Source organism: Amphibalanus amphitrite, unplaced genomic scaffold, assembly GCF_019059575.1.
Source record: "Amphibalanus amphitrite isolate SeventyFive unplaced genomic scaffold, NRLGWU_Aamphi_draft 000512F_arrow, whole genome shotgun sequence".
NCBI lineage: Eukaryota > Metazoa > Arthropoda > Thecostraca > Balanomorpha > Balanidae > Amphibalanus > Amphibalanus amphitrite.
Genome location: NW_024882006.1, coordinates 39068 through 59189, shown reverse-complemented (window position 1 = coordinate 59189; position 20122 = coordinate 39068). Strand labels below are relative to the sequence as shown.

The 20122-nt window shown below is 51.5% G+C and overlaps 1 protein-coding gene across 4 annotated transcripts; it reads right to left on the bottom strand.

The window, feature by feature from the left end:
- Positions 1 to 315: 315 nt before the first annotated feature.
- Positions 316 to 19137, bottom strand: LOC122393018 (CTD small phosphatase-like protein 2). 4 transcript variants are annotated; one of them, XM_043388522.1, is made up of 9 exons: positions 18991 to 19137; positions 13997 to 14071; positions 9458 to 9722; positions 8957 to 9182; positions 6959 to 7272; positions 5726 to 5955; positions 5330 to 5456; positions 4910 to 5005; positions 316 to 899 (listed from the first exon to the last, which is right to left on the bottom strand). In XM_043388522.1, the coding sequence occupies exons 3-9, from the start codon at positions 9686 to 9688 to the stop codon at positions 834 to 836; spliced, it is 1290 nt and encodes a 429-aa protein (XP_043244457.1). In that variant the 5' UTR covers positions 9689 to 9722; positions 13997 to 14071; positions 18991 to 19137; the 3' UTR covers positions 316 to 833. The 4 variants fall into 4 exon arrangements, with proteins under 4 accessions (XP_043244457.1, XP_043244458.1, XP_043244459.1 ...); XM_043388523.1 differs by lacking the exon at positions 18991 to 19137 and adding an exon at positions 14444 to 14607; XM_043388524.1 differs by lacking the exons at positions 13997 to 14071; positions 18991 to 19137 and adding an exon at positions 12816 to 12953.
- Positions 19138 to 20122: the final 985 nt, after the last annotated feature.

The following is a 20122-nucleotide window of genomic DNA, read 5'->3' as shown; positions in this document are numbered from 1 at the left end:
AAAAGATACCGACATACATAAACGCACACATATCTGGCATCTGATATCTGGAAGCTGCAGCATTATATAGCTTAAAAAAGTGCAACACAAAATGATTAAAACCCAGCTTCATTCGTCCGACATTCCGATGTCAAACATACGGTCCACGGACAAACAATGACAAACATAGACCCGCCAAGTAACCATACAAACATGTTGTCCTTTTGCTGGATGTTCTTTCAGGTCGATAGATATAAGCGCAGCCTGAGCTACCTTCCAAATAAGCTGACAACTCGCCTAATCCAGCCGATCCCACGGGCACACACAACTCAAAGACTCGGAGCATTTCCATAATATTAAACATCGCAGCGATTCATTCACACAGACGAGCACTGTAACCTCAGTCGGTTGGATACAAGGCTCCGCACTTGGTCAGTGCCAACAGCGATAAAATCGTCCTCTTTATTTGCTAAAATATTGTACAAGTGTTCGAACGTGCGCCAACAATGTCAGAGTGGCGGCGCGGCCACGGGCGTCCTCTGCGCGTGCACTGGGTATGGTGAGGGCGTCCGACGGAGGTGCGCGCGGGGACCGGTGACCGCACACATACCGCTCCTGTCGCGGCGCCCGCTTTGCGCCCACCAGACTCCTCAGTAGCGCCCGGGCGGCGCCGACCAAACAACCAACAACGACGCACCAACATGTGACAAAACATGTCACATGTTTTGTACATGTGACAAAACAGAGCGGTGGCGCGCTGTCCCTCTCTCTCACTCTCGGACTCTCTCCCGGCGCGGCGCGGCGCCGTGCAGGCAGGTGGGTCGGTCAGCAGACGGCAGACGGCGGCGGCGGCGCTAGTCGGGCGGCAGCAGCGCGTGCAGCTGGTACTTGTCCCGGATGTGCGGCCGGACGTCCTCGTTCTGTCCGCAGACACGGGGAGGGGCGGGTTAGAGGCTGGGATACCATTAGACAGACGAGGGGAGATGGGCTGGAGAGGGTCAGAGGCTGGGCTACCATTAGACAGACGCGGGGAGATGGGCTGGAGAGGGTCGGAGGCTGGGCTACCATTAGACAGACGCGGGGAGATGGGCTGGAGAGGGTCGGAGGCTGGGCTACCATTAGACAGACGCGGGGAGATGGGCTGGAGAGGGTCGGAGGCTGGGCTACCATTAGACAGACGCGGGGAGATGGGCTGGAGAGGGTCGGAGGCTGGGCTACCATTAGACAGACGCGGGGAGATGGGCTGGAGAGGGTCGGAGGCTGGGCTACCATTGCACATTGGGGATTTTTCCGATCTAGCACGTATTTATTCGTAGAGGGCAAACCATAGGTAGAATTGTAGCCAGATTGTGCACAGATGTTGGCTGGTGTGTCCTGGTGATAATTTTACCTGTAAATGTGCATAATCAACATAGTATAGGGGGTTCAATTGGACCCCCTCTCAGCCGTTTGGCCCCTGATCAAGCTAGAGCTTCGCGGAAAAGTCAAGCGTGCTGCCTATGACGAAATTAGGCCGAATATATCCAATTTCAAAGTCCAAGGTCATAAGCTGACTTTCCAAGTCGGTTTAATGACCCAACTAGAGTTGGGAAATCGAGACCTCTTGAAACTTCGCAAAGTTAGGGTGTTACGGGGTATTTTGGGGTGCTGATCACGAATTTCATGTTAGTTTTGATCACAGACGATGTCTTTATGCATTTAGGCCAGGTCGGGTCAGGTCAGGTTAGATCAATTAGAAGGCGTCCTGCCGGCCATCCATAGAAGTATCACCTACTACTGATAGCTTCGTAACATGGAACGAAGGCACTAGAACTACTTCGTAAATATTCAAATGGCTGCTAAAATCGAAATCAGCACCAAGAACTACCCTAGAAACAAGTAAAACTCGAAAAAGTGAACCAAGGTCATCAAAAGGTCAATGACCTTGATTTGACCTTCACGTGACCTTGACTCCCACCATTATGCATGGCACCAACATCATTTCACATATTTGAACGTTTAAAACCACAAAAAGACTGGAAACCGCGGATAATGTGAGCTGGCATACGCCGAATCGCGATTCCGGCCAAACATGGTCTCGAGAAATATGCCACAGGTCAAAGGTCAGTTGGGTCAGAGTCATGAAATTTTTACGTTAGATGTAAAATTGATGATCCAGAGGGTACCGAAAGTTTCGGCGCGATCGGCCGCTTTTTGCGCGAGTAATTTGCGGAAAACCATGGGGTTTTATCCGACCCCTTCCCCCTCCCCCTCCCCACAAGTGCGATGGTTAATAAGGTTACGGTATGTATAATTTACGCTTGTCATCCTATTCCTAATGAATGTGTCTCAGAAAATATGCATCATATAAATCACGAAGTAAAATAATTCGCGTATGTCCGGAACATACCTATATCGTGCTGTTTGCCCTAGCGCTCCTCGAGTGGGGTGTTAAGATACTCTAATGTGAATATTCCGTGTTCAGGCAAGTTTCGGCAGCCAAACTAGGCGTTGTCTTGTGCAGAAGAAAGTGGCGAATTCGATAGGATATATTTCGGGGTGGAAAAGTGTGGAGAACATTATTGATTTCCTACATTTATTTAGAATACAATTCCTTCAATATGGTGTCTGTAAGGGTTTTTTGTAAAGGGCATTTTTGTGACCTTAGTAAGGTTGTGGCATACTTTCTGTTTGCCATTCCATTCCTAATAAAGGTGCCTTTCAGACGATATGCAACTTTAAGACCTCGCAAGATTAAAACCAACAGGACAGGACAATGAAATTGAGCTATACTTTCGGGCCTTGCTGAGCCCATTGAGTAATCACGCATGAGTGTGAACTTTGGGCGCATTTTTCCTAGTTTTGCTGTGGACATACAGATAAAACAATGCCATATATGAAAAATTCAGACATTTCTTAGCCCTACTGACACAAAAAATAAACAAAAATCCAAAAAATATTTTTTGAATTAATAGGCGCTAGATCGGAAAAATCCCCACTGTGCATTGGAAAGACGCGGGGAGATGGACTGGGGAAGTGTAGAGGCTGGAATACCATTTGGTCAAGGACGAAACAGGGCGAAGCAGAGGCTGGACTACTACTGGAGTGATCGGGAGGAACGGAACGGGGCGGGCGCGAGCCAGAATTACAAGATACTTCCTAGTCACGGCGCGCGTACCGACACTGAGCCTACCAGACCTGGCCGGTTCCTAGTTCTGACAGATGTCGTTAGGAGGTCGAATACGGTTCAGACCTCAGAGGGTTCCGAGGGCTTCGGATTACTGTCAGTTCAGGTCACGTTTTCAGAGCAGCCGTACATAAGTAAACAGGGTTGGCAGGGGGTGGCAAAAACTGTTTTTTGCCAGTGGTTTTAACCGGTTTAAACCGGCTGGCAGAAACCCTGGTGGCAAGAACTGGCAAAAACTGGCTAAAACTCAGATGGCCAAACCTACAACTTTTCTAGTTAGGAATGGATTTGTAATGTACAAATGCATTTCTGGTATAGTTCGTTTTTCTTAAGTTTGCCCCTCACTGTAAAAGTATTTTTGAACACAGCACGAGAATTGCTAGCTGAATTACTTAGAAAACTGGTTGGCGCACATTGATTTGACCAGATTTGACAGACGATCAATTTGATCAAATTTATTTACTATTTCACAGACTCGTAGCTCGTATTTGCCAATACGTACAGCCCCACAGGGATAGACGACTTCTCAGGAATTATGTCTGAACTAATAAATAAATTGCACGGCGCTTAACATAACGTTAAATCGTCGGTGTTCAAAGCTTATTTTGAAAATATTATTCATATCTACAATACAATGTGCGCCAACCAGTTTTCTAAGTAATTCAGCTAGCAATTCTCGTGCTGTGTTCAAAAAGACGTTTACAGTGAGGGGCAAACTTAAGAAAAACGAACTATAGTTATGTAGATGCACTAAACATTCTAAAGCTGCCTCATTACTTATCCCTGCTTAAAATGTCTATGCATGTCGGTAGACATCCACAACGGAACGTATTTCCATGTAGGGGAGAGTGGGGCAAGACAGCCACGGTAAGTAAGGTGCCATGCGGTGCCGTGCGCATATCAGTGGCAGATGCCCCTTCGCACTTCTGATTGTGCAGGACTCACCCAGTCACCCTTGCACTGGCTCATTTGTCACCCCAAAAGGCATCTTACTAGCTCCTTATGGAAAGCCCATGAAAATGTTTGAGTTATGAAGCATTTCAATGGTCAATGTCACTTTTGTTTGAAAGCATAAAGCTTTCACCGAATTCTCCTTAAAATGCTTCATGTTCAAATTCATGTCCAAGCATAGCATTGTGGTATTTCTTAGTTTTTGCCAGTTTTTGCCACTTTTTGCCGGTTAAAACCGGTTTAAACCGGCAAATGGCATAAACTAGTTTTTGCCGGCAAAAATGCCAACCCTGTAAGTAAAGAGTCTCGGTATGAGTGGGTAGCCGTAGGTGGGGTGGCGGAGGACGTAGTAAATTTAAGGAAGTAGGATAAACCAGCTCTCCACTGGATCTCCTTACATTTCACAATAAATACCACATCATCGTTCATTTGAACAGTAACTTAGCGTCTCTTAGCGCTATAACTGCACACAAAGCAGATGGATAACGCCAGACGCATTGCTGGACTGGCCAAGAGCGAGCCACTCCAAGCGCAGTCCAATCAGTGACATCTATATTGCTGAGCTTTATAATATGATTGTCTGAGGTTCGTGGAAGGTTATACGAGACGAGCTAGAGCACACGGGCGAAATGAGCGGACGAATGAAGACAGATATGGTTGGAACGCAGCTACCCGGTTGTTATGGGTACGGAGCCATGGATACTAACATTTTATGTGACAACTTCTCATGTAAATGCCGTAGACATTCCTGGACTTTATAAGTAATGAGTCTCCAAAACACACGTGCAAAGGTTAAAATGAACTGATACCTACCAATGAGTGTAGATGCTCTAAAAACGGTATCAGCTTAAGAAGTTCCCTGTCTTGTTTATCGATGAACCAGCTCTCGATCGGAATCCCATTCTCGAACTGAAAAAAAGAACAACGTCAAACGGCTTTACAAATTGAGCCATGCGATACATAACTTATCAGCTAACACGAGTATCGGTAAACGATGTGCGGGTAATATTAGAGTCAAATAAATTCATCACGTCGAAATATTAAACAGAAAGATACTACATCATTAAGATTGCAAACACTCGCAAACCGTGAGCCATATGAAAAAATCAATGTAATGACAAAAAGGCGCTAATTTATGGGATATTACAAATAAAATGACTACTTGGTGCGAATTCCGACAATGCATCCCAAGTAACCCATCTGTGATAATCAGGACGCGTGTGCCCTCGGTACCTGGTAGCCGAAGGCCTGCGGCGAGTTGTCGACGATGATGGTACGCGACAGGTCCCTGCCCAGGATGCTGAGATCTTTGATGTAGTTGCCGTGCACACATACACAGTGGTCGCGGAACAGACGGTACCTGCCGTACACACCGCCACAGTCGGGTTAGTAAAACGCGCGCGTGAGACTGTGACGACATTACGCATTTCTACTTTCTGTTATCAATGTTGAAATTCCGTTGCAAGGGAAAAACGGCTTCAGTATCTGCCATTACAGCATCTCTTCTAATGCTGGCAAAAATCAATTAAATGGTACGCTGACTACGTAGTCAGCTGTCCCCGTGCCAAAACATTCTCATCCAAGCATCTAGCAACCAAATCATTCAGAGCACCCCGGAGTGTCACGTACTTGATGTAGCGCCGATGTGGGTCCAGCAGGTCCACCAGCTTGTCGGCGTAAACCTTTTTGGAGGCGGTGAACAGGATGATCTCGAACATGCTGGACACGTGGTCGAGGAACTCTCGGAAGAAGGGCCGCGTGCGCACAAACACCTGGTAGGTGACGCCTTGGAACGGCACCGGGAAGCTGAACGAGGCGTCCTCCATCGCCTGCAGGCTACAGTGCACCAGAGTCTCGTCCTGTCGGCACGGCCGGGGACCAGATGTGAGCAACATGGCCGGCGGGGGCGTACTGGCAGTGTGTGAACAATACAGGAGGTGTTGCATATACAGGGTGTCCCAGAAGTCTTGAAGCTTTTTTAATTTTGTCGTGTGACCTTGCTATGCCACCGATTAAGGCGAATCATGCCTCAAACGAAAGAGAATGAACTGAAATTTTGTATTTTCATGCGTAGAGCACCACTCTAGTCAGGTGGCCCCCGTTGTGAGTCGCACAAGATTGAGCACGAGAGATCACGTTCTTCGCTGCCGCCAAGATCTCCCGGTTTGCGAAACACCGGTGTCGCCATACCCGTTTCTTGTCAGCTTCAGAGTCTTATTCCCTGAAGCGAGCGACATAATATTAGCGACATAGTTATATTTGCGACGGGTTGATATTCGTTTTAGCCCCATAATAATGCGACGAATCAAAGGATTACAACGGGCTGTTGCTTAGCGCGCTCAAGCAGCTGAGCCTTATTTTTGCAGGATGCGTGCAAACGTGTCAGGAGATTTTCTGATCAGTAAATCATTATGTTGCTTATGTTTTCTCCGAGATCCAATACTCTGTTTCCTGGCTCGCTTCATGAAATAAGGCTCTGAAGCTGACCAGAAACGGGCATGGCGACACCGGTGTTTCGCAAACCGGGAGATCTTGGCGGCAGCGAAGAACGTGATCTCTCGTGCTCAATCTTGTGCGACTCACAACGGGGGCCGCCTGACTAAAGTGGTGCTCTACGCATAAAAATACAAAACTTCAGTTCATTCTCTTTCGTTTGAGGCGTCATTTGCCTTAATCAGTGGCATAGCAAGGTCACACGACAAAAATAAAAAAGCTTCAAGACTTCTGGGACACCCTGTATTTGCCATCTCCCCGGATGGGACGGGTTATGCAAAATGTCAGCTCAAATGGCGAAGATGCCACATTAATATATCGGTAGTTATCCCACAGGACGGGGCCCCCCAACCGGCCGCGGCGACTCACCAGGTCGAGCACCAGTGTGAACTGGGGGCTGCTCCTGGTTTTCAGCGGCAGCGCCGGGTGTCGGGCGCGCATCTCGGGCGTCAGCGGCGGCAGGTGTTTGATGAAGTAGTAGGTGTTGAACTGGTCCCACACCTCGGCGGCCGCCTCGTCCTCCGCCTGCTGCCACTGCTCGCCGTCAGAGGACTCGGCCGGCGCGTACAGGTTCAGCTCCTCACTGCCCTCTGCTGGCACCAGCGCCATCGGCTCGGGTGCCGACCACAGCGACGGGTCGGTGCCCTCCGCCGGACCGCCGCGCTCATCAGACGGCCGACAGCCTGCCGACGAGAGAGAGGATGGGGTTAACATCGCGCTCCTTCGCCGCCCTACAGCCTGTCCGAGAAAGGAGGATGGCGGGGAGGGGATAAACATCGCGCTCCTCTGCGCCAAGGCAGCCAGCTCGGGAAAGAAGAAGGGTAAGGGTAACAAGTACGCTCCTCCGTCACTCGACAGTCTGTTGAGGGGGACTTTGTCACCATGTTTCCACGCTGTAGCAATCCCTCAAACCACTACCAGCGGTACGAATCAGCCCGACCCAGGCAACTGAACGGTGCCTTACACCAAGCCGCGCTCTCCAGGAATCGAGCACTGCATAATTACTGGTTCCGCATCTCACGCCAGGTCTGATACATTCACCGTATATCAGGGCGGACTGTAACTCGATTCGGCACCTGCCTGAATCAGAGCTGAGACACGGAACCACTGCCGACCCACGTGCCATCTATTTGGCCCATCCCCCAAAGGACCCCGAGTGCCACGTGCAATACATTCCAATTACAGCTCCAATGTGTCTGGGGTTCCGCCCGGCATTGAAGCATCTCTTTCTCCTTAACTTCAACGCGCGTTAAAGACGCCACTTTATCATCTATACCAGCAAGTGTGTCGGAATACACCGGGAACGGCGCACCGTCCCGTGACAGCGGGGACTGCAGGTTCGTCCCCCGCTCAATAGATGGCGCTGACTCATTGATCGGTCGTGTAATCATTGATCCAATGACGTGTGACCCACCTAGGAAGCCGGACCCGGCGACCGAACCGAGCGTACCAGGCAGTGGATGAGGGCTAATACAACGCTGGATGTGAGGATAGAAGCTGAGCAGCATACAGACAGCCCACAGCTCACCCGTTCTGAGCTCGCACTCATTCATGGTGTCACCTCACGGTGCCAGAGCACAGTGACCGGTCAAATAGAGTTCACACCGTTCCGTGCTTCTATCCTCAGGATACTGAAATCCTTCTCCTCCACGCCGCAACCCCCTCCGGGCTGGACAGGCAACTTTATCTCATGCGGGCTGCTCCCTTGGAGCGGCACCGCTGCTCCCGAGCAGCCCGAGTGAGTGCCTTGGGGCTGGGTGGCCTGTCCTCTGGACGGGCTCAGCCCCGGCGACTCACTAGGATGCCTGCCCAGACCAATGTCTCCCCCTATATCCTATCATCCTCCCGGCTCTGAAATGGTCTCATTAGACCGAAAGGGCCTAACCCCCAAAAAATAGAGTTAAAAAAAAACTGGCAGTTGCTTGAAAAGGAGCGCACAGCTCTTGAGCGCTCAACATATCATTAATGTAAAGGCGGAACCAGCAGACTTTCTGGGTCGAACTACATTCTCACCATACTATGATGACCTGATCCGCCGGACACGGGCGATGGGAATACTGGGGGACATAATCTGAGACTCACCATATTATAATCTGAGGGCAGCGACCCGTCCAATACTCGTATGAGCTCAGCGCTGTGACCTGACCTTACTCACCCATCACCATACCGTGTACCGAGGGTGGTGACCTGCCCCACGGCCCACACTCACCATACTGTGAACTGAGCGCGGTGACCTGACTTTACTCACCATACTGTGAGCTCAGCGCCGTGACCTGCCCCACACTCACCATACCGTGAGCTCAGCGCTGTGACCTGGCCTCACTCACCATACTGTGAGCTGAGCGCGGTGACCTGCCCCAAACTCACCATACTGTGAGCTGAGCGCGGTGACCTCGCCGGCCAGCGGGTACACGGGCGGCGAGAACAGCGTGGTGGTGTTGTGCTGGGCGGGGGCCACCTGCTGCAGCGGCAGCCGCGGCGGAGCAGCCGCCGTGATCAGCTGCTCCTCGGCCGCCGCGGCCGCCGCCGCCACCGCCGCCGCGCCCGGCTTCAGGCTGGTGAAACCCTCCGTCGGCTCGGGGTCCAGGTTCTCCTGTGGGCCGGACAGGGGCTTGTAATAAGAGGAACTAGTAATTGGAGATGCTTCATGTTTAATCTCGAAACAGTGTAAGTACAGTCCCAGGCTTAGTTTGAGCTACAAAGATTCACATGCAGCTTTAGTACAAAATCTTCGACACACAATGACCAGTGAATTCCTTTTACCGGTCTGGGACGAGACGCAGCGGCTGAGACGAAAAAGACCCCAGCTCTCCCGCAGGTAGGTATCCCTCCCACAGACCTCCGGTCTCCCGCGCGCGCGTCACTCACGTTGCAGCTACTGGAGGAGGTGTGGCGGGCGCGGCCGGCCGCCGGCGCCGCGGTCCGCCGTCCGGCGCGGCTCCGGCCTCTCGGACGCGCTGCCGGCGGCGGTGGCGGGGGTGCACGGCTCGCCAGCAGCGCCGGCCGGCGCGAGCGGCCTGCCGAGGCGCGCCGGGCGGCCGCGGGAGCCGCGCGCGGCGGCTTGGTGGCGCGCGCCCGGCTACTCTGACGCGTCCTCATTCAGCGGAGTCAGCGGCGCCGCATCGCGCTCATCCTGGGGGCACACGGAGAGGAAGATAGGTTAGTGGTCAGGGAACAGCTCGCACAGCGTCACACCCTATAAAAGAAATACAGCACGCAATTTCTCTGTTTTCCTAAAAAAAAAACGCAAAACATTCCAGCAGCAATAACTAACGTCTGACCAACAGGACACCGTATTTCAGTGTCCCCACTCCGCTCGGACCCGGCCACGGCTGACCGAGCGGACACGGTACACCGGCCCGGTCTGAAGAAATGGCCCGCTGTTACACAACGCAGCTACACACACGCAGCCTGTAGTGACATTTGGGTCGTTTCAACAGACCTCTTCGACGAACGGCCCAAAGACCGTGGCCGAAATCGGGACCGGGATCAAACGACAGACAGATGGCTCCTCCCGACTGGCAGGCCATTCATTTGCAGAGGAACAGATGTCGGAAGGGTGTAAGTGCTTGCAACAGGAAAGTTCCTCGAGTTCAAAAAGCTTGCTCGCAAAAGTAAATCAGGTGGCGGAGCATGAGCCGCTTGATGCAAGGTATCGGCCACCCCAATAATTCCTTCCGTGTTTATGCAGAAATGCACCGATCGCGCCGCGTTTCGGCGGCAGCTGCGGCCAGCCGCGGCAGACGCGCTCTCTCCTCGGCGGCACGTGCGTACGCGGCTGACCCGATTCGCACGGCCTTGCCCCGGGCCGCAGACGCTGGCGCACTCTCTACCCGACCGAGAGCCAGCGGCGTCCGATCTCCCGCCGCAGCCAGCTGACAGCCGGCGGCTGAATCACCTGTGACGTCACGCCCCGCACACACACACACACAAGGTGGAGGCGCGGTACGGCGGCCCGTCGGCCGAGCGCCGCGCGAGCCAAGGTCACCCAACGGCACCGCGGCGCGGGCACCGGCGGAGACTGGCCCGCAGGCCACGAACCGCAGCAGATGCCATGGGTGATTCGAAGGGAGACAGGCATACCGCATAGGGGAACACTGCCAAAAAGTTTAATTGTGATCGCACAACGAAGAATGAAGGTGACAAGTGTGGAAGTCAATTCTACAAACCCTGCGGCTTGGATTCACAAGGGGTGCGTGAGTCGATCAATGGGATGGGCAGCCAGGTCGAGCCACATCGCGGCCTTCGAGTGGCCCTGTTTGCGATGAGACACACGGAATATGCATCCTCAGCAGTCAGTATGCCACAGAGATGGCTGATGACTGATGGCCTGGAGATGCTGAATGAATACCGACTCCGGCACTCTGTGAGGTTGGAGGGATACTGGGTTTTATGATGCACAGCCTGTCCTGGCTATCCGCGCCCGGGGAGGGTCAGTTACATACGGAGACAAGGAAAAGGAGGAACGAACTACTTCGATGACATATACCTAACATCAGCGTGACCAGCCGGCGAGGTCCAGAAACAAGGAAAACGGGAATACCGCGGAAACTAGTAAATCGATCGATTGCAGCGGAACACGCCACTTCCTGTACCCGCAGTTCATCGGAGGAGCACACCGCTCGCGCACTATCCAGTTCCGCTTCTCCCCGCAGTGGGTAAATAGAACTGAGGCGGCAGATGTCGCCCCCTTTCCCCTCACGTACCGCCATACTCCTGAGCAGTAGTTGTAGTCAGTAGTGGGTGTTGGTGGTGATACACCGGCGCACTTTACATTCCACACCCCTACAACGGGAGTAACTGTGGCCCGTCGGCGCACTTTACACAGTACACACCCACCACGGGAGCAGCAGCGAGCGATACACTCCACGCCTCCACGACGGGAGAGCACCGTCCGGACGCCGGCGGACCGATACGCGGAGCCGGCCAGCCGATACGGACAGCCGGAGCTGATAGCTCAGATAGCGGAGAGGGAAGATATCGGCGGCACGCGCCTCCTCTGCCGCGGGCCGGGACACGAGAGCGGTACTACTGTCGGCAGAGAAAAAAGCCAAACAGATCACGCACTACCGGGGAAACACAGCCTGTGAGGCCAGATATCACGGTAAGCGTGAGACGATCTGTCCGATCCAAATGCAATCATCACACTTAAAATAATCACCTGAGCTATCCATTAACCAGTGAATACTCAGTCCACGGTATAGAACAGACATCATCCAGTGATAGAGCGACGAACATCGAACAGAACCCTGGAATGGGCTCACACCGCGTCTCACCAATGCCCAAGGTCATTCACCATGTCGCCACGGCGGCAGAGGCAGGGCGTCGGACGCCGGCGGGGCTGTGCCCTGCTGTTTGTTTGTTTTGTGTCCAGCTGGCCACAAGAGAAGCCCCCGGGCGGAGGACGACAGACCCCGGCTGCCCAGTGGGTCAGCTATTTGGCCCGCGGCGTGACAGCACCACAACAGCGGCCCGGGCCGGCCGAACGGACGGTAAACTACACACCCGAGGGGTCGACACGGCCCGTGACTCACACGTGACCCTCCGTCACCCGCTCAGCGGTGACGTCAGCGGAGATCACGTGATGGTCACATGGCGGCACTCGGCGAGCACCGCCCGACGAACCGGCAGACCGCGCGGCTGTCAACACCGGCCACCTGACCTTGACTTTCGGCGGAGCTGACAGCGGCGGCACCTGCCACGCAGCGCCAACCCCACCTGGCACACTCGCCGGGGGCCGGGCCATGAATGGGAGCACTGGACATGGCAGCGGCCGGTCTGGATTCCCCCAGTACCGCGGACAAACCACACCTGCGTGCCGGGACAGGGTAGGGGACAGGTGGGGCCGATGGGACAGGTGGGACTACCCGGGACAGGTGGAGGCGGGACAGGTAAGGCAAGGTCGGTCAGCAGTGCAGACAGGTGTCAGCCGCAGCAAATAATGCATTTAAAGGGCCGGGGTGCGGAAATGCCCTGGAGTGGGCGGGTCACACACTGCACCACATTCAACGATCAGCATACCAGCGACACATACCATCTGATCAAGCACCACTACCACACGGTCAGCTCAGCTGCGGGGCAGCAGACACAGCCCGATCCCCGGGTGCCCTGCGGACGCTCCGGGCCGCCGGCTCACCGGGCAGCGGCGGTCGCCGAGCACACAGGTGAGTCGGCCGGCCGGCGCACGTGCCCGTCTCACGGCCCCATGGCCGGCGCGCTCACTCACCGCCGACCGAGTCTCCTCTCCTGGCGCGCCAATTCTCCCAACAGTCCCACGCGCGCACGCACCACGCGCTCCGGCAATGTGGGCCACTCCTGTAGTCGGCGCCGCCGCCGGTACCAGCGCGCGCTCTCGCGTACGTGAGATACTAATTTTAGTCCTTCCGCTCGTATTGATTCGGAGGCAGCGGCCTCCCCCGTCAGAGATGCGGTGGACTCGTCCGAGTTGTGAGTTTCCTCCGCTGGGCGGCGCTGGTGTCGGTGTCGGCGAACCGTTTCCGTGGGCGGTCACCGTCGGAGCGGCGCGGCGACACTGGGGTTGGACAGCGGACCGCCCACCGGCGCTGACTGACCGCCGCCGCCGACATGAATAAGTTACGGACGGAGACGGACCGGCTGATACCGATCACTGCTGAGGGAGCTGGGCCTGAGGACGGTTACCTACCTGGTGGGCGGGACGATAAAGGGCAGCAGGGCATAGCGTGGCATAGCATAACATAGCGAGCGTGCCAGTGCTGCGGAACGTGAGCCAGAAACAGTATGGTGGATTCTGGAGTCGAGATAGATAGGCGGTCCAGCCCTGACCTATGAGCCGCTTCGCTAAAACAAGCCGTGAGCTCGACGATGCATGTTCATTTCGGAAAAAAACGACCCGGAAAGCCCTAACATGTTCGGTAACAGCAACTAATTCTAATGCTTGTGCGAGCACTGAACAAGATGCCCGTCAGTTTCACCACCACTACAGTTGCTGGAGACTTCCACACGCGGGTAGGTCGCGTGTGAGTGGTTTGCGGGTAAGTTGGCGTTTATCTCGCGTTTAAGTCGGCGGGTAACTTTGGTAATGGGCCTTCTACAAACGACCTCTTGAATGAAGTATCGATAAGACGTGCCGGTTCTCCAAAGGTTTTTCTAGAGACACAAAAACTCTTCTTCACCAGGACTGCGAGAGCGGAGACTCAATTCATTGTAGAGTGAAGAGTATGCTCGAAGGTAAGCCGTCAAATGACTCAATGCGCAATTCTTGCGAAGCGAGACACAATCTTTGTTACAGACAGTTTTATACAAAAAAATTGAGATGCTTGTCAGTTTCACTAAGTCTAAAGTTTATAACGATAATCACGGTACAACAAACCGCCCATCTCACAACGCTTAAGTAGGAACCGTTAGACCAACACTCCATCCACTCACCTGTTATGAAGGGAAGTCGTTGCGATCCGGGGGACCGTGTCGTCTACTGCTGCACCCCCGCCATCTGCTGGTGACCTGCGGGAAAAGGCTGGGGTCAGACGACAGCAGAGCCGGGTCACACTGGTGTCCATCTCGACGGGAGGGCACCAGGAAACAATGAACAAGAGGGAAACGACAGAGAGGTAAGAGTGTGGTAGGGTTAATAGGAAGTGGTAAGTACCGGGAACAGAAAGGCAGAGGCATTGAGTTATCGGGGCAGAGCGACGATGGGAGCGAGGACGTGTTGTCGATTTCGGACGAATAATCGTGAGTACTGTCCACTTGTTAAGGCAAGAACGACAAGCGACTGTAATGTCATGACAATATCCACGTCAATGTTCACATTTCGTGTAGGAAGATGACAAGCTCGATTACCGAATATAATGAATGCTTCAGCAGTGTTTTTACCTTTTTGGTTTTGACAGCAGCAGAAAGCATTTCTGGTAGAAAGAAACATTGAAAATACTTGATTTAATCAAGTTGATACGGCACAGGTTTCCATTACAATGGGACAAGCTCACAGCCGCCACATTATCTGTAGTTCACTGTAACAGTCCATCCACATGCAATGACAAACATCGCACCAAATGACATCGCAAAAATAGTCCAGCACCGAAAATGCCAAGAAAAGAAAGGAAAAGTGCAAAAGTCGCCACCAAATTAATCAGCTACTGAAACCACTTCAAATATCCTGTTCCAATTTCCGTGAAAACCGCCAGACATTCGACTTTTCCAACGATCTATAATCAGAATTTCAGAATCCTCTTTCCGAGAGCGTCCCAAGGGTCGAAAACGTACAACATTCTGTCTTGCATATTCTAACCACCAATATACGACATCAAAGAAGCGAACGGCAGGCCAAACATGACTCGGGCCATCGCCATCCAATCCCTGCCATCGCGAAGTCGGAACTCGTCACCGGCCCGCAGTGTATGGCCAGCCCTGACGAGTGGGGCCGGTCGGCCGGCGGGCGAGCGGGGAAGGACGGACAGACGGGCGGCGACGCTGCCCGGCGCCCGCGGCCGTCGGCCCACCTGGCGGCCTCGCCGACTGCTGACGTCACGCGGCGAGCGGGTTAAACGGCCCACGGTATGGGCGGCTGGTGGCGCGGCCCGGCCAGATGACGAAAAGAAAGGGTTGAGCGGCGCGCGGCCCGGGCCCGCTCCGGGAGGACGCGGCAGCTGCCGGCGGCGCGCGCCGCGCCCTCCCAGCGTGGGACGGGACACACGGACTGAAACGGATCGGAACATAAAAAGGGAGATGACCGTGGGAACCCGAAGGACAGAGGAGGCATGTAGGCCGCAGTAGTGGCAGAACACCTTCAATTAAGGGGGGGGGGGGGGGGCGGGCACTGCCGACTTTTGGTCCCATTCTTTCCATGCAACGCCCATAGGGCTAATGTTAAAATGGCAAAAGCAAGGGGGCATGGCCACGGTGCCCCCCTCCGTTCCGCCACTGATGGTAGGCCGGGTGTAAAATGTCCCTGGAGATTATGTACAGGAGCCAGAACTGATACAATTTGCCCGTGACACCAAGTAGAAATGGAAAATGGAAGAAAGTAACATGCAACAGAACATACACGCTGAATAGAACATACACCGGCATGAGTCCGCCACCGCACTACGATGGTAGTGTCAGGTCGCGCCCGGCGGTACAGCAGGCGCGGTCACTAAGTAGGCGGTAGGCGGCACCCGGGGACGCCGCCGCGCGGCCACCCAGCGGCCGGTCGGCGCCGATACACCCTGGGTCGGCGCGGGGGGCGCACTGTAGGCCGGCAGCCCGAAAAAGCGCTAGAAATTCCCCCAAACTGACTCTCCGCAATATGAACAAAATAGATATCATTTAATCCCAAATTGATCGAAGAATACGATTCCGCTGCCAGTTTTTCCCTAAGGTCAAAATTGAGGTCGTCAGTTGTCACCAAACACAAGACAATTTAGACTCTCTAGTGGCCACCACATTTACCGATTTTCATGGTGCTCTTCAGTGGTAATTTATTAGCTGACCAATCGTCGTTTTGAACGAAATTTCCTCACAGACTAGTTTAGGGCACTGTTGTTCACTGTGCCAACATCATTCTTACATATTGCATCGCTTTTCTGCAAGATAAGCTAGCTTTTTGCAAGCAGCTGCAAGACGTAATTAAAAATCATATCTAATTTTTTAATTAGACTTTTATAAAAATGTGATTTCGAGCAGCTAAAAATGAACATTTTATACTAGCCTCTGATTACTCATCTTTCGTTCCATATAGGTGCTTTGCTGCTTTTCCCTGCTACTTTTCGAGATATGCGCAAGTAAACCACATGATGTAGGGGCAATTGTCACCTCGCCGCTCTACTGAAGGCCCGGCGCTCTTTAAAGCGCTGGAAGTTTTGAAATACAAACGCGTATAATCAGAATAGAATATATGTCCCTGAGCTCAGAATTGATCAACGCACACAATGCTGTTAAAAATTTTGGCCCAAACTAAAAAATTCAGTCGTTATTAACCCCCAAACACAAGTCAGTGATAATCAACAACAACTTGCTTTTTAGTCAGACTTTTTGAGAAATGTTATTTCGAGCCGCTAAAAATGACCATGCCATACAAACCACTAATCATCTTTCTGTCATGCCCTACTCGCAATTTTTGCTAATGCCTGCTACTCTTCGAGGTCACGTGACCTCACCAATAAAAGTCAATGGGGAAATAAGGAAACTGTTGTTTTTGCGCATGAAATGATCTCAAACTATCTCAAGCACTCGGAATCGTGATTTCATGCACTCCTTGCAAGATCTGATGCTTTACTTTTGCATTTTTGACCTTCCGTGACGTCATTTATGACGTCACTACGGTCATAGGAGTTTCTCGTCAATAACTCATGATCAAATTGAGCCAGCGACTCGGGAAAGCCACCAATGGACTCGGGGAGACCTCCCGAATCGAATGATATGCAATACGACTTCCTTCGATTAAGTTCGTGGCCTGATGGGCTCTGAACTGACCTTGACTCGAGGTCAACACCTTAAGTTGACCTCACCCGGACAAAAAGTATACCATTCGACGCGCCTGAGCCAGGCGAACACGATGGTGCCAAAATCGCTGCTCTGCGGCCATTTTTTTGCGAAATTATTTACCAAAAACTAAACCCTACCTTGGGCTTTTTGACTTTACCTCAGAGGTTACCGGTTGACCTGGGACCTTAAAATCGGGTATCAATCGTTTCGTCTTGAAACGGCGCACACGCTTGTTTTTTCCGCGAGGCTCTAGCTCCATTAGGGGCGAAACGGCGAAAAGGGGTCGTACCAACCCTCCCCCCTCGGCTGGCCGAGGGGGGGGGGGTCCGACAATAGGTCCGGCGAGGGTTAAGCAGCCCCACGTCGTTTTTAGCATGTTTGCTTGTCACTGAGATCAACAACTCAATCACAGATAATTTCTAGCACTTTTCCGGGCCCCCGGCCCAGTGTGGGGCGGGGGGCGGGGGGCGAACCGAGTTCTCATCGCAGCAGGCTTCGGCCTACTGCCAACATATTTTTCAGTGGAGCAATATTTTCTGCCAACCAAGTTAAGAGCATAGTTCTTTTATCTCTTTTGTGACTTATGAAGGCAGGCAGAAAGCAAATCTACTGACAATTGACCATTGGTAGGTAATATTAGGCTAATATTTTGCTGGCTACCTAATGAGCAATAATTATTTAAAAAAACAGCCCCCAAACACTGTTTCTAGGTGCAACAAAGCACTGTTCTCATTTCTTAAGAACAAAAACTTGATTTTGAAATAAATAGGTAAGCTGAATACTGAGTGGGTATATACTAGGTTTAGTCTTGGATAATTATTGAAGGAAACTGTGCACACACAGTGTTAACAATGTTAAACACACAATGTTAAAATGTCAGCCAGTTAACACCACCCCTAAGTCCTAACCACATTTAACACATCTGAGTGCTGTTCACGGGCACCTGCGGTAGCTGCGGTAGCTGCGGCTCGGCGGTCAGCCGGGTAATGACGTCACAGAAAGTGGGGATGGGGCGGGTGGTGTGACGTCATACGGCTGCGGCCGGCTGCGGTCGCCTGCGTCTCCTGCGGTCGAAACGATCCGACCGCAGCGGCCGCAGGAACCATTTGTGATGCAAAGTGGCGCGGTAGTTGCGCATTCGTGTAACTTGGGCGGAAAATTGACACGGCCGCCTCAGACGAACGCGTGATGACGTGCGCACAAGTGGGCGGGACTTACAGCCTGCGATCTACCGCAGCTACCGCAGGTGTCCGTGAACAGCACTCAGTTTAGATGGTGCCTGCATTTGCAATAGCATAATGACCATGATGATGAATGCAACAAGATAATAATTAATATTGATGTTATATCTAATCCCATATACCTAGTTATGTGGTAATCCTGATCCAGAATAACCAAGAAGAATAAATCCCAACCCATAAAAGGAAACATGCTGATGCCACTTTCCGGTAGGGTTTTGAACTGGTCTTCAAAAGTATTTTTGCAACTTGGGCAGTGGGCTGAGACTAGAACAAATGAGGAGCTTTAATGGCCCAATGGTCACTTAGGCAAAGATGTTCTATTTCTTATTCTGAAATCAATCCGGTGCACAGAAATGTTCCCTTGAGGAAGAATGCCAAGAATGCAGCCACCTTATACCTATGGCAGAGGCCAAATGTCAGCCAGTCAGCATACAGTTGACAGAGCTTAAAGATATAATTGGTCAATGTATAATAGGTTCCCCAGTCCCACCACACAATATCTAATCTAGCCTCTACCCGACCAAAAATGTGCTTGTTATGTAAAAATATATAATTCCTCTAAATAACATTTCGTTCTTCTTTAACAATGATTTTAAGCATAACAACTCATAAATTTGTAGCAAAAATTTAAGGAATTAATCCAGCAAGCATTTGAATAAAACTTGTTAAGCATTCCATTCCATCACCAAAATAAAAAACAATTAAAAGACATACCTGCTTTAAAAATAAAGTACTCGGTGTCCATAAAACAGCACTGTTCCAGTTCTGGAAAAACGATATCTAAACCGATAAAATGTTAAAAATGCAAGCGTTACCATACCATACCCCAACCCCTAAAATACACGAGAAAACAATAAAATGTTCAACTTAGATTCGAACGCACTTGCAACCAACTTGCAACTAATTACTACTGCTCCTTGCGGCTACAAATCGAGACTTATTTTTCAAAAAAATATATTTAAGTGTTTATAATCGTTTGAATCGAAATTTGACAAATAAGTATCTCAAATTTTTTTTTGTAGTATTTGACTTCTATTTAATATATTCTCAGTATTATTTTTTTTGAAAAAAGTTTTCGTAAACTTTGACATTTCAAAAGCATAAACTAGATGGCGCCATTCAAAACAAAACGTTTCATGTCGTCCCCTACATAGATATAAAAGACTTTATAAAGTCTTTATATCTATGGTCCCCTATCTCTCTGCGTGTCCACTAACACGAATGACGTCACGCATGTGGGCGGAGCTATGGGCGGAGCCTAACGCACGCGGCAGTCCAAGCCGCATATTTGAATACCGCGCGGCGGCCGGCGGCAGGGAGGCTGCGGAGACATGGGGGGACATTTTACGCTTTTGTGAAAAAAGCAAAAGATTTAGCGAAAAACACGTAATAGATAACTTGCAGAAAATTGTCTGCTCTTTCAGATAAGATACTTAAGTTTGATATATCTTGTGCAGACTTCATTCTACAGTGCTTCGAAAATCGCTCATTTACATGGGGATTGAACGGGGCTTCGAGACTTGACTCCAAATGACGTCACGAGCTGACGTCACGAAAAGGTAGAATCGCCGGACGACCCTACCTGGTATATAGGGCCTTGGTTTCATTTATGGCGCACTTGTTACATATGAAGTACCCACTTTTCGTGCACTTTTCGTAAAATAACAGGCTCTCTCTATCGTCTGGAGGTTTCGAAAGATGCTCTCCAGAGATGGCGCTAGTAAGTTTGGCTGACATGACGTCATGCTTAAAAGTGATGGGTTTTGTGAGAGCAAATGTAATAATAGTTGAAAATTTTGGTTTTTTGCTTAATTGAGAAAAAATAAACATACAATTGTTCAAAACA